Source organism: Myotis yumanensis, unplaced genomic scaffold (genome assembly GCF_028538775.1).
Source record: "Myotis yumanensis isolate MYYU_CA2020_CCGP unplaced genomic scaffold, mMyoYum1.0.hap1 SCAF_10, whole genome shotgun sequence".
NCBI lineage: Eukaryota > Metazoa > Chordata > Mammalia > Chiroptera > Vespertilionidae > Myotis > Myotis yumanensis.
Window position 1 is genome coordinate 54,607,498 of NW_027223761.1, and position 15,910 is coordinate 54,623,407.

At 41.1% G+C, this 15,910-nt stretch overlaps 1 protein-coding gene across 2 annotated transcripts in view; it reads left to right on the forward strand.

Moving 5' to 3' along the window:
• The first annotated feature begins 334 nt into the window (after positions 1–334).
• Positions 335–15,910, forward strand: part of HIKESHI (heat shock protein nuclear import factor hikeshi) — a 40,201-nt gene continuing 24,625 nt past the window's right edge. The window contains exons 1-2 of one of the 2 annotated variants that reach the window (XM_070425812.1): positions 335–535; positions 5,210–5,447. In XM_070425812.1, the coding sequence (XP_070281913.1) occupies positions 506–535; positions 5,210–5,447 (268 nt within the window). In that variant the 5' untranslated portion in view covers positions 335–505. Of the gene's footprint in view, positions 536–863; positions 1,077–5,209; positions 5,448–15,910 lie in introns of those variants that run through there. The other variant, XM_070425811.1, reaches the window with a different exon arrangement.

A 15,910-nucleotide genomic window follows, 5' to 3' on the forward strand; every position in this document is an offset into this window, starting at 1 on the left:
ATTCAGACTCCAATAGTTAGTGCTGTGTCAAGATTTGGGGCTGGTCACTCTGGGCAATTTCCTCGCTTACAAAAGGGAGATAATAACGCCTACCTCACCGGGTTTTTGTCAGGATCTAGAAAAGGAATGACTGTAAAAGCGCACCGTGAGAAACAGCTCTCGGCCTTGGAGTCCCAAATTTGGATCCGAACCATCAACCCCAACAGGTAAAAACTCCTAGCACCCTTCCCGGAAGCCCACGCAGAGCCCTCTGGGACTTGTAGTCTCGCACTGGCTCCGGTCGCCTTTCTCTCGTAATTGGGGCGGGTGGGTGTACGCCCCGGAAGTACTTGTCTCCCGCGGGGCAGAAGGCGTGCCCGCCGCTGGCATAGCCGCTATGTAGCGGCGGGGCCGGTATCCTCCTGCTTGTTGTGGAAGGTGCTTGGGCTCCACTGGCGTCGCAGCCCCTGGACGTCTAAGTCGCCAGCCTGGGCCCCTGTGGCTGAGCGGAGCCGCCGCCGCCGCCATGTTTGGCTGCTTGGTGGCGGGGAGGCTGGTGAGGATGGGGCCGCGTGGGATCCGGCAGGGGGCAGGATGCCGGGGGCGAAGCGCTGGAAAGGGGAGGTGCTCGGGGTGGAGGGCTGCGGGGAAAACCCCTCCTGTCCGCTCTCTGGCTGAGGGTTGGGGAGGGGAGACGCGGACGCTTGGGCGTTCGTTCTGTTTTGCCCCGGATCTGTTCCTAGTCGGAGTGGCCACGCTGCCATTTATGGAATGTGCGTTACGTGCCGGGGAACGCACGCCTTTTGTCCATTCCTGTCATGTTAGCCTTCTGTCTAGCGCTGATGTGGCAGCTCAGACTCACCAGCCCTCGCAGCGTGCGAGATGGTTGCCGGCCTCCTGTCCTTTTTGCAGCCGGGGAGCTGAAGCTCCGTCTAGTTCTAGAGCACTCGCCTAAGCTCGCGGACGGCGTGCGATGTACATGTGGGATTTGAATCTAGCCCGTGGCGTCGTGCTCAACAGAGATGAGGGTGCTCGGAGCATGTGGATCTGCTGGGTCCCTTTGGAAGGCGTCTAATAAAAATATGCCGGAGCGAATTGTAAGTTGGCTGATAGAAACGCCTGAAATTGAAGAGTGAGCCAAATCCGAGATGACTCTGGAAAGATGTGAGCAGCTAGTTTCCTTATCGGTCAGAAGAGATAACAAATTCCCTTGCAGGGACGTTAGAATGAAAGATCAGCCCCGGGAATTGTTCAGGAATATAGTCTGGAAGGTGTGCGTTGCTTGCCTCCTTAGAAACCACCTAGAGGTTCATTTCAGACCTAACTCCTTTCACTTGGAGTTCTTTTTCTTACCTTTTCCCCCCCTCCCCGATTTGTTCCATGTTGCAGCCCCTAGTTGGATGTTAATGTATTGTATTATGTACACAGTCCTAAGGAATCACAAAGATAAATTGGAGATGACCGGCCTGAGAAAGTTTTTTTGTCTGTCTCTTGAGTAGCTGGGAGGCCTCTTCTGGTGCCGGTGATAATTGGTAATACTGGTGAGATAACTCTGGATTGCCCTGGCTCTTGATAGAAAAATTGAAAGGCTCAGCCTGGGATGAGTGTTGGATTCGGATGAAAAGTGTCATTAATGAGTGACTTTGAAAAAAAAAAAAAAGTGTTTTCTTTCTTTTTTCTGTTAGTGACTTGTTTTTATATTTTTCCATTGATTTTTAGATTGAGTGGAAAGAACAGGGAGAGACAGGGAGAAACATTGATGTGAGAGAGGCACATGGATTGGTTGTCTCCCAAACGCCCATCAACCGGGGTTGGGGATCAAGCCTGCAACCCAGGTACATACCCTAGACCGGAATGGAACCCACGACCCTTCAGTCTGTGGGCTGGCACTCTATCCACTGAGCCAAACCAGCTAGGGCTCTTTCTTTTTCTTTCTTTCTTTTTTTTTTTTAATCCTCACCGAGGATATTTTTCCGTTGATTTTTAGGGAGAATGGAAGAATTAGGGAAAGACAGAGAAACATTGATGTGAAAAAAAAACATTGATTGGTTGCCTCCTGCAAGATTCCTGACCAGGGCAGGGCCCAAGGAGGAGCCTGCAACCAAGGTACATGCCCTTAACTGGAATTGAACCAGGATCCTTTGGTCTGCAGGCTGACACTTTATCTGCTGAGTCAAACCTGCTAGGGCTCTTTCTTTAAAAAAAAAAGTAAATAAATAAAATATATATATATATATATATACACACACACACACACACTCTCTCTCTCTCTCTCTCTCTCTCTCTATATATATATATTCAGATTTTGTGGTTTGATGAATAGGTAGGCAATAACAATTATAAACAAAACCAAAAACCTTACAGGAGGTAAACTCTTCAGCCATTTGACTGGAGTTTGCTCAAAATGGATACTACTTTTTGCTAATGGATGTGGTATAGGAAATTATAGTAATTTTCTGAAAATTTTGTAAAGCTATGGCTGGGTGGCCCAGTTCCTTGGAGGGTTGTCCCATACAACAAAAGGTTGCGGGTTTGATTCCCGGTCAGGGCATATATCTAGGTTGCAGGTTTGAATCCCTGGTTGGGTGTGTGGAGAAGGCAACCCATGGATGTTTCCCTCTCACATTTAATTCTGTCTGACTGTTTGTCTCTCCCTGCCTCTCTCTCTAAAATTAATAAAAAATAAAAACATGCCCTTGAGTGAGGATTAAAAAATAAATAAATACAAAATTTTGTAAAATGAATATTCTTTGTGAAAGATTTCTGAGACTTCAAAATAAGATCTCATTCTATAAATTCATGTTCAGTTCTAGAACAGTAGATTAGATTTTCAAATGAGTCGAGAAAACTTTTTAAAGTTTCCACCTAGCACATTCAAGGTAGAATTTTTACATTTTATTTACAGTCTGTTCTCATTATTTGTAGTAATTGTGTTCTATAACGTCTTTGTGAACACTGAACTGGTAAATATCGAATTATTGCCCTTAGGGGAAATGCAGGGTTAGGTTCCTGTAAGGGTCTGATCACAATTTTATCAATTTGTTTATGTGTGTTTCTGTTTAAAGACATCTTATTTAATATGTATTGATTCATTAACATTGGACTCAGCCAGTAGCACTGTAACTCACATCAGAGTGAAATTATGTAATACCTATTTTCTCAGTAAGGCACCTAACAGCCTTCTTGGGTTTAGGAACACTATTTCAGCTTAGTCATTTTAAGCAGGCAAATCACTGTAGTCCTGGCTGGGTAGCTTAGTTGGTTAGTGTCCTTCCAGTATGCCAAGGTTGTGGGTTAGGTCTCTAGTCAGGGAGCATACAAGAATCAACCAATGGATGCATAAGTAAATGGAACAACAAATTGAGATTTCTCTCTCACATCAAATAATTTTTTAAAAAAATATATTTTATTGATTTTTTACAGAGAGAAAGGGAGAGGGATAGAGAGTTAGAAACATCGATGAGAGAGAAACGAGAATCAGCTGCCTCCTGCACACCCCCTACTGGGGATGTGCCGGCAACCAAGGTACATGCCCTTGACCGGAATCAAACCTGGGACTCTTCAACCCGCAGGCCGACGCTCTATCCACTGAGCCAAACCGGTCAGGGCATCAAATAATTTTTTTAAAAATAAAATAATAAACAGTCAAGTCAACAAAAATATAAACATGGCACTAAATAAACTCTGAAAAGGACAGTTGTTTACAGTATGAGAGCTGAAACCAGAAGGCACAAGGATCTGACAGAAACTGTAGTTTTGTTCTGCAGCTCGGGAACATGTGCATCAGGCAGCTCAAATGTTTTGCTGCTTTGAAAGTGCAAGAAATAATGATTTGGGGGTTATAAATATATTTTAGTGAGTAGGCTAATTAGCAAGTATGGAATCTGCAAATAATGAGGAGTGACTAAATACTTCCGAATTGCTTGCCCATTTTAATTACCTGAAGTTCTCTTAAAATTTTTACTTATTTAATATTTTAGTGAGAGAGGAAGGGAGAGAGAGAAATATTGATTTGTTGTTCCACTTATTTATATATTTATTAGTTGATCTTTGCATGTGCCCTGACCATGGATTGAACCTGCAACCTTAGCATAGCTAGTCGATGCTCTAACCAACTGAGCTACCAAGCCAGGGCTAATTACCTGAGGTTCTTTACCTTCAACGAGAAGATCAAGGTTTGGTGGTGTGTTTTGAATAACCTTTCATTTTTGTAACATTCTGAAGCGATAGTGATTTATTTTTGTAAGTAAAATCCTTCCAGGGGTCTTCTGAAATTATATTTTTAAAAGATTACATTAATGAAATCATTTTAAGATTAAGTATTTTTGAATTCTCTTTTTCAAAATATTTCTAAGTTTGCAATTAGAGTTAACATACAGTATTATATTAGTTTAAGGTGACACCATATATTGTTATTACAATATTATTGACTACTAGAGGCCTGGTGAACGACATTTGTGCACTTGGGCGGGGGGAGTCCCTCAGCCTAGCCTGAGCCCTCTCGCAGTCCGGGACCCCTTGGGGGATGTCCGCCTGCTGTGGAGGCGGGAGAGGCTCCCACCACCGCCGGTGCACTTGCCAGCCATAAGCCCGGCTTCTGGCTGAGCGGCACTTCCCCTGTGGGAGCGCACTGACCACCAGGGGGCAGCTCCTGCGTTGAGCGTCTGCCCCCTGATGGTCAGTGCACATCATAGCGACCGGTTGTTCTGCTGTTTGGTCGACTTGCATATTAGCCTTTTATTATATAGGATATTCCCTTTGCTATATTTTACACCCCATATTTTACTAGGATTCACTATCAGTATTAGCATTCTATCTAATATAGTTGGTAATTCCATAATTAGAGTCAGATTAACCCAATGTTATACTTGGTATAATGTCTATAATTGACTATACTTGAGAATAGCTTATAGCAATACTATAAGGCTACTATTTTCAATTGGTGTGCCACAAGAATTTTTAAAACATACAATACCTGACTGTTTAGTCAGAGGCACTGACCTCTTTTCCCTTAGATTGTCAAATAAAACAATGACAATAGCTGTCCAGTGTGAATGAATCAAAATTCTATTTTTTTTTTTTGTCAGCTTGGAAAAAATATATTTTGGGGTGCCTCAGAATCTTAGTAATTAGTTTATGTGTGCCATATGAGAAAGATTGAAAATCGCTGCTATGAGAATTATAAAAACTCATCAAACTATTGAGTTAAGACGAGTTTCTTATTTTCTAGGTGCAAACAGCTGCACAGCAAGTGGCTGAAGATAAATTTGTTTTTGACTTGCCTGACTATGAAAATATCAACCATGTTGTGGTTTTCATGCTGGGAACAATCCCATTTCCTGAGGGGATGGGAGGATCTGTCTATTTTTCCTATCCTGATTCCAATGGAATGCCAGTGTGGCAACTCTTAGGATTTGTCACGAATGGAAAACCAAGTGCCATCTTCAAAATTTCAGGTCTTAAATCTGGTAAGAGTAATATATTGAAATAGTTTCATAATTAAACTGTGTTCTTAAATAGCATAACATAGAATGTGGCTTTTAAAACACTTCATTATATTTTTCTGGTTGCTAACGTAATACATAACTTTTTAAAACGAAATTAGATGATCCTCAGACATTCGAAAAATAGTAACTGAAAGACTTTAGTTCCTCACACTCCCATCCTCTGCCCCTGGAGAAACCACTCACTGTTGTTCTCTTTGTATGGTATATGCCATTGTAAAGGGATTTTCCTGAATCAGTGGGTGTTTTAATAAATAATGAGCAGAATCTTGTCATAATTTGTAATATGCATATCTATGTTTTAAATGAACAGATAAACCAAGTAGACTCATATAGTAAATAAAACGAGAGTCATTTTTTCTTTTATGAAGATGTTTGATCTCTTAGATTTGATTACCCTTTCAGTGTTCTTTTGGTTGTATTGGCATTGCAGATTTTAGACTTTATGGGGACATAATCCTTGCTTTGATTCTATTTAGTTATGTTGTGAAGAAATGTGAGAGTAAACCTAGATAATCATTTACTCCCATTGAGTCTCCAGTTTCCTTGAATCTAGATGAAAATAGACATGGAAAATTCTTGGAATATAAATATACCAGAGAAAACATAGAGACTAAAGGATGGGATTTTTTTTAAAAAGGCAGCAAACAAATAATTATTTTGCTCCTATGAGTAAAGGGTCTAAAACATTGTAACATAGGGAACCAAAAAAAAAGCTGCCATTAGTATATTAATCTTAAAACTTAGAGTAAGGCAAAAGCATTATCAAGGATTAAGAGATTTATTCACTAGGAATGAGATAATTTACTAGGAAGATTTAAATATTTCTGGGAAACAGTAAATGTCATGAATTTGTGTGTATATATAATATAACTTCAAATATATAAAGAAAAATATTGACATGATAAATGGACAGCCTTAATATTTTAATATACGTCCTGATAATTAACATATCAAGTAGATTATTAGTAAAGAAGGAAGATTTGAATAAAAGACTTAACAGACTTGAGCTAATGGATATTTATAGAACTCTGCAACTGATAATTAGGTCACACAGATCAAGCAAAAGTGGGTTTATAGTTGTTTGTATGGAAAATAATACAATAATTAATAATATAAGAATAAACACTGTTTCATGTACTCACAACTATAAATCTACTGTGTATACATTTTTTTCACCCTGTATACATTTTTAAGTCCACAGAACATTTACGAAATGTCACCACATATCAAGTTACAAAGCACACTGCAGCAAATGGCAGACAATCATTTATATAACCCACAATGCAGTGTTATTACAAATCAAAAGATAAAACATTATCATGAAATTTAAAAATATTTAAAAATAATTCATGAGTTGTAGAAGAAATGATCATGGAAAATAAACTTTTACAGAAACCAAAACAAACCAAAAACTCCATCACAAATCAAACCTTTTGAATGCAGGTAAGATAGTACTAAAGAGATTGACTCATAGGCTTAAATATACTGTGTATGTATATATATATAAAAAGAGAGATTGAAGTTAATGAACTAAGTATTTAACTTAAGCAACTCAAAGAAAGTAGAAAATAATAATGCTAAGAATAGAAATTAATGACAAAAAGTAAAGAAACAACAGAGGGCTTAATTTAAAAAAAATTCGATTCTTTGAAGAGACTAATGATGAGCCACTGAAAAGATATTATTTAGGAAAAAGAAGGCACAAATAATGTAATTAAAAAATGTAAAAATGGGGACATGATTATAAGTATAGTAGAGAGGAATGTTTACGAGGAATTTTGTGCCAATAAATTTGAGAATGACAAAGGAACATGAAATTGGCTATTTTCTAGAAGAATATACTAAAAACTGACTAAATAAATTTAAAAATCCTGAATAGATATAATACCAGTAAAGAAGTTAAAACCAGTGATTAAAAATATAATTCTCCCTTCCACAGGCATCTGTCAGGCCCAGACAGTTTTATAAAGTTCAACTAAACCTTTATGAAACAAATTGTTCTTATCTATAATAATAAAAGCATAATATACTAATTAGACCGGACATCTTTCCAGACAAAGCCGGGGCTGCGAGGGGAGCCCAAGTCCCAGGTGCCTGCTGGCAGCCGGAGGGAAGCCCTGTCCCAGGTGCCAGAGGGAAGCTGGTGCTGGAAGCCAAGGAAAAGAAGGCCTACCCTTGCACGAATTTCGTGCATCAGGCCTCTAGTCTTTTATAAACTGTAGGAAAATAGGAAAAGAGGCAGTTACCTAGTTATATTTTGAAGCTAATTAACCTTTATATCAAAAAGGATAAGGACAGCCAGCTAGTGTGGTTCAGTGGTTGAGCATGAAACTATGAACCAGGAGCTGAAGGTTCTATTCCTGGTCAGGGCACATACCCAGGTTGCAGGCTCCATCCCAGTAGGGGGCATGCAGGAGGCAGCCCATCAATAATTCTTTCTCATCTCAACCTCTGAGCCACACCAGCGGGGCATGTTGTTCCTTTTTATTGTTGGGTAGTTCCATTATTGGATATACCACAACTTGTTTATCCATTTATCTGTTGATGGACATTTAGATTGTTTCCAGTTTGGGCTTGTAAAATAAAGCTGCTAGAAACATTTGTGTTTATCTTTGTATGGACATATGCTTCTATTTCTTTTGGGTAAATACCGAGGAGTGCAGTGGCTGGATCATATAGTACTTGTATGTATAACTTTTCAAGAAACTTCCAGAGTATTTTGCAACATTGTTATTCCATTTTACATTTCAACCAGCAATTTATGAAAATTCTAGTTCCTCCACATTCTTGCCAACACTTGGTATGGTTAGTTTTAGGCATTTTACTACGTGTATAGAGTTCTCCCATTGTGTTTTATAAATTTACATTTCCTTAATGACTAATGATATTAAGCTTTTTTCCCATGTGCTTATTTGCTATCTACATATCTTCCTTGGTGAAGTGTTTGTTCAAATCTTTTGCCTGCTTTTTTATTTATTTTTATTTTATTTTATTTTTTTAATTAAATCTTTATTGTTCAGATTATTACATTTGTTCCTCTTTTTCCCCCCCATAACTTCCCTCCTCCCAGTTCCCACCCACTATCCTCATCCATAGGTGCACAATTTTTGTCCAGTCTCTTCCCGCATCTCCCACACCCCTTTCCCCCCCAAGAATAGTCAGTCCATTCCCTTTCTATGTCCCTGATTCTATTATAATCACCAGTTCATTCTGTTCATCAGATTATTTATTCACTTGATTCTTAGATTCACTTGTTGATAGATGCATATTTGTTGTTCATAATTTGTATCTTTACCTTTTTCTTCTTCTTCCTCTTCTTAAAGGATACCTTTCAGCATTTCATACAATACTGGTTTGGTGGTGATGAACTCCTTTAGCTTTTCCTTATCTGTGAAGCTCTTTATCTGACGTTCAATTCTGAATGATAGCTTTGCTGGATAAAGTAATCTTGGTTGTAGGTTCTTGGTATTCATCACTTTGAATATTTCTTGCCACTCTCTTCTGGCCTGCAAAGTTTCTGTTGAGAAATCAGCTGACAGTCATATGGGTATTCCATTATAGGTAACTGAGTTTCTTTCTCTTGCTGCTTTTAAGATTCTCTCTTTGTCTTTTGCTCTTGGCATTTTAATTATGATGTGTCTTGGTGTGGTCCTCTTTGGATTCCTTTTGTTTGGGGTTCTCTGTGCTTCCTGGACTTGTAAGTCTATTTCTTTCACCAGGTGGGGGAAGTTTTCTGTCATTATTTCTTCAAATAGGTTTTCAATATCTTGCTCTCTCTCATCTTCTGGCACCCCTATAATTCTGATGTTGGTATGCTTGAAGCTGTCCCAGAGGCTCCTTACACTATCTTCGTATTTTCGGATTCTTTTTTCATTTTGCTTTTCCGGTTGGGTGTTTTTTGCTTCTTCGCATTTCAAATCTTTGACTTGATTCTTGTGCTCCTCTGGTCTGCTGTTGGGAGTCTGTATAATATTCTTTATTTCAGTCAGTGTATGCTTAATTTCTAGTTGGTTCTTTATCACAACATCGAGGGTCTCATTAGATTTCTTGTACATCTCATTAAGTTTATCGGCAGACTCTAGAAGACTCTTGGAAGACCTCAAAAGCGTGGTTTTGAATTCTATATCCAGCAGCCTGCTTTCCTCCAGTTCTGTCATTTGTGTCCTGTTTCTTTGTCTCGGCATTTTTTTATGCTTCGCTGTGTCAATAGAGTGGCTTTCTGTGCTAAATGTCCCAGTTACCTTAGGTAGACACTCTTGGTGCACCCCCTTGTGGTCTTTGTGCGCAGTCTTGTTGTAGCTAAGCCTTGATTGTTGTAGGTATCACTGGGAGGGATTTGGCCTTCAGGCCAACTGGCTGTGAGAATCAGCTGTGTCTGCAGTGGGAGAACTTCTGTCCTCTAGGGAGGTGCTAATCTAGCCTTTGCCTGAGGCTATTCCACAAATGCCTCTGTGCAGGGCTTGGGCGGGGCAGGTCCCAGGGGATCAACAGGGCGGGAAGAGCGAGCAGTTATGGCTGCTCTCAGTCCCGTCCCCAGAGGCTCTGCCTCTCAATGTCCCAGCAACCGCTGCCAACCTCGGAGAGAAAGCTGCCCTCAAGATCCAACCGATGCCAGACAGTCCCGCTTCTCCCGTTTGAGTCTGGGTCCCTAGAGACTTGCCCAGAACTGGAGCTCAGAGCCTGAGACTCCCTCCCGATTGAAATAGACAACCGAGCCCTCAGCCGCCAGCCCTCTCTGCGCGCACCTCCGAACCTTAGTATTTCACTTCTGCACAGCGTCTCCTCTGAGTCTCGGTATGGTTTTCTCTTTCTTTCTAGTTGTGGAATTTCCACTCAGCCAGCCTTCCTGTGGTTCTGGGTGATGTCCGATCTGTCTTTTAGTTGTATTTTTGAAGTGGTTGTTCGAGACAGCAAACTCCGGTGTTTACCTATGCCGCTATCTTGGTTTCTCCCCCATTGCCTGCTTTTTTAAATTGGGTTTTCTTCTTACTCGGTTTTGAGAGAAAATATATATATATATTTGATTCAAGTTATAAATTTATAAGATATGTGATTTTAAAATATTTTTTTCCTGCCCTAACCGGTTTGGCTCAGTGGAGAGAGCGTTGGCCTGCGGACTGAAAGGTCCCAGGTTTGATTCCGGTCAAGGGCATGTACCTTGGTTGCGGGCACATCTCCAGTAGGGGTTGTGCAGGAGGCAGCTGATTGATGTTTCTCTCTCATCGATGTGTCTAACTCTCTATCCCTCTCACTTCCTCTCTGTAAAAAATCAATAAAATATATAATTAAAAAAACCCAAAAAAACAAACAAACAGATATTCCTGGCCTCCATCCCAAACCCACTATATCTGATACTCCAGGAGAGGGCCCAGGAATCATCTTTAAAAAAAATATATATATATATACGTATATGTATATGTATATGTATATGTATATATATATATATATATATATATATATATATATATATATATATACTAGAGGCCCGGTGCACAAAAATTTGTGCACTGGGGTGGGGGGGTCTCTCAGCCCGGCCTGTGCCCTCTCACAGTCTGGGACCCCTCGGGAGATAACGACCTGCTGGCTTAGGCCTGCTCCCGGGTGGCAGAGGGCAGGCCCAATCCCTAAGTGCAGCCCCTGGTCAGGCTCAGAGCAGGGCCGATTGGGGAGTTGGGGCACCGCCCCGTCATGCACAGAGCAGGGCAGATCGGGAGGTTGCAATGCCACCCTCAGTCACACTCAGGGTAGACTGATTGGGGGTTGGGGCACCGCCCCCTATCACACTCAAGGCAGGGTGATGGGGAGGTTGTGGCGCCAACCCCTGTCACGCACAGAGCAGGGCTGATCAGGGGGTTGGGGCGCTGCCCCCTGTCACTCACAGAGCAGGGCCCATCAGGGGGTTGAGGAGCTCCCCCCTGTCACTCACAGAGTAGGGCCGATAGGGGAGCTGGGTCACCGCCCCCTGTCGCACACAGAGCAGGGCCAATCAGGGGGTTGGGGCGCTGCTCCCTGTCACTCACAGAGCAGGGCCGATCAGGGGGTTGGGGCGCTGCCCCCTGTCACTCACAGAGCAGGGTCCATCAGGGGAGCTGGGGCACCGCCCCCTGTCACGCACAGAGCAGGGTGGATCAAGGGGTTGGGGCGCTGCACCCTGTCACACTCAGGGCAGGGCCAATGGGGAGGTTATGGCTCTACCCTGTCACACACAGAGCAAGGCCCGTGGAGGGGGGTTGGGGCGCCACCCTCTATCACCCACAGAGCAGGGCCGATCGGGGGGTTGGGGCACCACCACTGTCACACTCAGGGCAGGGCCGATGGGGAGGTTATGGTTCTACCCTGTCACTCACAGAGCAGGGCCGATCAGGGGGTTGGTGCGCTGCACCCTGTCAAACACAGAACCGCAGAGCAATTGGGGGATTGGGGAGCTCCCCCCTATCAGTCACAGAGCAGGGCTGATCAGGGGGTTTGGGCGCTGCCCCCTGTCACGCTGATCCCGATGCCGGGAGGCCTCGCTGCTCCGCTGATCCCAGTGCGGGGAGGCATATTACCCTTTTACTATATAGAATAGAGGCCTGGTGCACGGGTGGGGGCTGGCTGGTTTGCCCTGAAGGGTGTCCTGGATCAGGGTGGGGGTCCCCACTGGGGTGCCTGGCCAGGCTGGCTGAGGGGCTGAGGGCTGTTTTCCGGCTGGCAGTTGACTAAAAGCTCCCAACTGCTCCTTGTTTTCTTTTTTTTTTTTTTATTCTGGGCCAGCTTTAGCTCTGAGGCCTCGCTGCTGAAAACATGGAGACAGTGTTGCAGTCCGGGGCTGACTGAAAGCGGGTTTTGTTTAGCTTCTTATTTGCAACATTGTAATAGTTGCTTAGAGTTGCAGTTGAGAGGCCGGCAAGTGAGGCGGGGAATGTTGGAGTCTGCAGTCCCTGGAGGAAGCAAGCCTCCCTGCTCGCTTCAGTGCATGGCTGCCGGCCGCCATCTTGGCTGACAGTTAATTTGCATAAGGATACGCTGATTAGCCAATGGGAAGGGTAGCGGTCGTACGCCAATTACCATGTTTCTCTTTTATTAGTGTAGATATTTTTTTTCCTGGTCTTTGGCTTATCTTTTAACAGTGTCTTTTGTAGAGCAGAAGTCTAGAGCAGAAGTCTGTAGTTTTGATCAAGTCCATTCTTAAATTTATTCTTTTCTGGATTGTGCTTTTGGTGTAAGCAATTTTTGCCTAATGCAAGGTTAGAAAGGTTTTCTCCTAGACGCTTTTCAGTTTTGGATTTTACATTTATATCGGAGATCCAATTTGAATTTTTAGTGCAAGGTATGAAGTTCAATTTTATTATTTTATTTTTCAAATGGATATCAAACTGTTCCAACATCATTTGTTGAAAAGATGAAGTTACAGCATTTTTCTACATCCATCATAAGCATGTTCACTTGACATTCTCTTGGGAACTCTTAAACTGCTCCATTTTAATGTAGAATATGAACATATGCAAATGAATATATGAGAATTTATTGTAAGCATACACAAATGAATATATGAGTATTCATGTATTGGTTTACAAAGGAAAGAAAGAAATGGAAATAGATACTATAGTGTTTTGTTTTTTTTGAACAATAAATCACTAGTTGAAAACATGCTAGTAGATTAGATGGATATTGGTATATATAGTAATAAGCAATACAGGAAGCGGAGCAACTAATTTGGGGGAAGAGAGATATGTTTTTGCTTTTGATTTGAGGGTCCTGTGGAACATGATAGCAGTGCCTTAAATATAAAGTGGTTGATTCGTTTGTGTAGCAATAGGCTAGTAGTCAGCTAACTGTTAACCTTTTGCATAGTTGGAAAGTGTAGTTCTATTTGGTACCCAGACTCATATGCACTGATTAAGGTTAATATTGGCCACTAGCCAGTAGACCAGGACCCATTGGTTGTTTTTGGAGATACACTAATTAAATTGTCAATTTAATTGTCCCTACCTCACTCTCTGTTCTTTGCCCCAGCTCTGCCAACATTTTGAGTTGGGAAAGGGATATAATACCTCTTTTTTATTTATGATCATCACTATATTCCCTGTAGGAGATACTTTGGTAGTTGTGGAAAGTGCTTTCTTCTATACTTTTTGCAATGTCTTTGTCTTTTCCCTTTTTTCTTGTGACACCGAAAAGATTAGGGGTTAGGGGTGGGTGCATTCTGGGATCATAAGAATATTTATTCAATCTGGAAAAAGTTCAGCATTCATCCAATCTGGAAAAAATTGAGCAATAGAAAATGAGTTAATCAAATTGCTCTAACCAAAACTTTAACAATAATACTTAGTGAGATAATGTTTTCTGTTGTGGCATTAGATAAAACAGTCCAAACTCTAATCCCAGAGTAATACTTGATTCAGTACAGGATAATAGATTTATTTCCATTATGATAATTACTAGTTCTTGTATTCTCTTGCCTTTTAAAAAATAAATTGTTTCTCATCGTTTCCATTATAATATGGTTACTGATAGTTTTATCTATGAAAACAAAACAATTTCAATGTAGTATTTGTAATGGATAAATCACATGCTTTATTAAAGAAAAATAAAGCAGCTTAAAATACTTAGAGACTTAGTTCATATCGACATTAAACGAATGGTAAAATGCTGTTAAAAAAATTTTTTTTGTAGTATGTTTTGGAATAGCACTTTTTAGATGTTTAAAGTATTAGAATTCTTCTTAATTTATATAAGAGATTAGACTTGTTATTTGTATTAGGGAATTATTAAAATTTGTGTTAGGGAACTATTAAAATATAAGAATTGGTGGACTTATAAGGTTCAAATATATGTTTTATTATATTGAGCAAATCTAGCTAAATAACGCATCAGCGTGAGAGAGAGATATACTGAACTAACTTTAGGCAGTTGTGATTGAACTGAAAATTTATTAGGTAACAAATCTAGCAGAATTTTATTGGAGTAGGGAGAGTAGAAGGTTAGTTTAGGTGAAGCAGATTTCATGTTAAGAAACTTTGGCAATGTTTGCAATTCTCTGATGAATGATGAACAGATTTCTTAACTCACAGAACAGTTTTGGTTGGGGAAGGTCAAGAGAGTTCTGTTGGGAGAATTGCAGTTGGAATGGGGTCTTGAAACTAGTTACTATGAGTTATTTTCATTGAGAGAAAATTCTTTGTGACTCTTGGGTTCTGAAAAGGAGTTATGATAAATACATTTGTAGGCTGATGCTGGACCAATCTGGGTGATGGATAGGACTGAACTTATAAAAGGAAGAGCCCTAGCTGGTTTGGCTCAGTGGATAGAGCATTGGCCTGTGGACTGAAGAGTCCCAGGTTCGATTCTGGTCAAGGGCACATGCCTGGGTTGCGGGCTAGGTCACTGGTAGGGGGCATGCAGGAGGCAGCCGATCAATGACTCTCATCATTGATGTTTCTATCTCTCTCACTACCTCTCCCTTCCTCTCTGAAAGCAATAAAAATATATATTTTAAAAAAATTATAAAAGGAAAGGTTTGGTATTAAGAACAAGAAACAACTTCCTTTCCTAAAATCACTTATTTATGCATTTAATTATTGGTTGATATTTGTACGTTCCCTGACTGGGTATCGAACCTGCAATCTTGGCATAGTGGGACAGTGCTCTAACCAAATAAGACACCTGGCCAGGGCCTTTATTTCCTTCTTAGCACATACTTTTCAGACTGATGATTGCTCTCAGTAGGATTCATCTTTGTGTATACATTAAAATTATTCTAAGACAGTGTTGAAACAGATTAGAATGGATATCATTGAAAATGGCACTATGGGAGATTAGACTGGAACATGAACTTGAAGTATGAATAGTTTTGGATGGTATGGAAGCGGGAGGATGGGAATTGCATTTGGAGATGATCAAAATCATAAAAGTGCACTGTACCTTCAAGTGACAGTGAGGAGGAGACTTTTAAAGGTAGCATGATATACCCGGCTGGTGTGGCTCAGTGGTTGAGCATTGACCCATGAACTAGGAGCTCACAGTTCCATTCCGGTCAGGGCACATGCCTGGGTTGCAGGCTCAATCCACAGTAGGGGGTGTGCAGAAGATAATTGATCAATGATTCATTATTGATGTTTCTTTCCCTCTCTCCCTCTCTCTTCCTTTCTCTGAAATCAATTTAAAATAACATACTAAAAAACACACAAATGAAGTAAAAGGCATGGGATAAGGTTTTAAGGTTTTAAAGGTAAAGTGGAGCTGTTATGTGTTGGTCATGCAATATGAGGCTTAATTTTTTTTCCTGGTAGGCAAGTGCTTGAGCAAGGTAATGATATTATTACAAATGTTGTTTTAGGAAAATCATTGGGATGGGTTGGGGAGTCTTGTTGAAATTAGAGCTAGAGCCCTGACCGGTTTGGCTCGGCGGATGGAGCGTCGGCCTACGGACTGAAGGGTCCCGG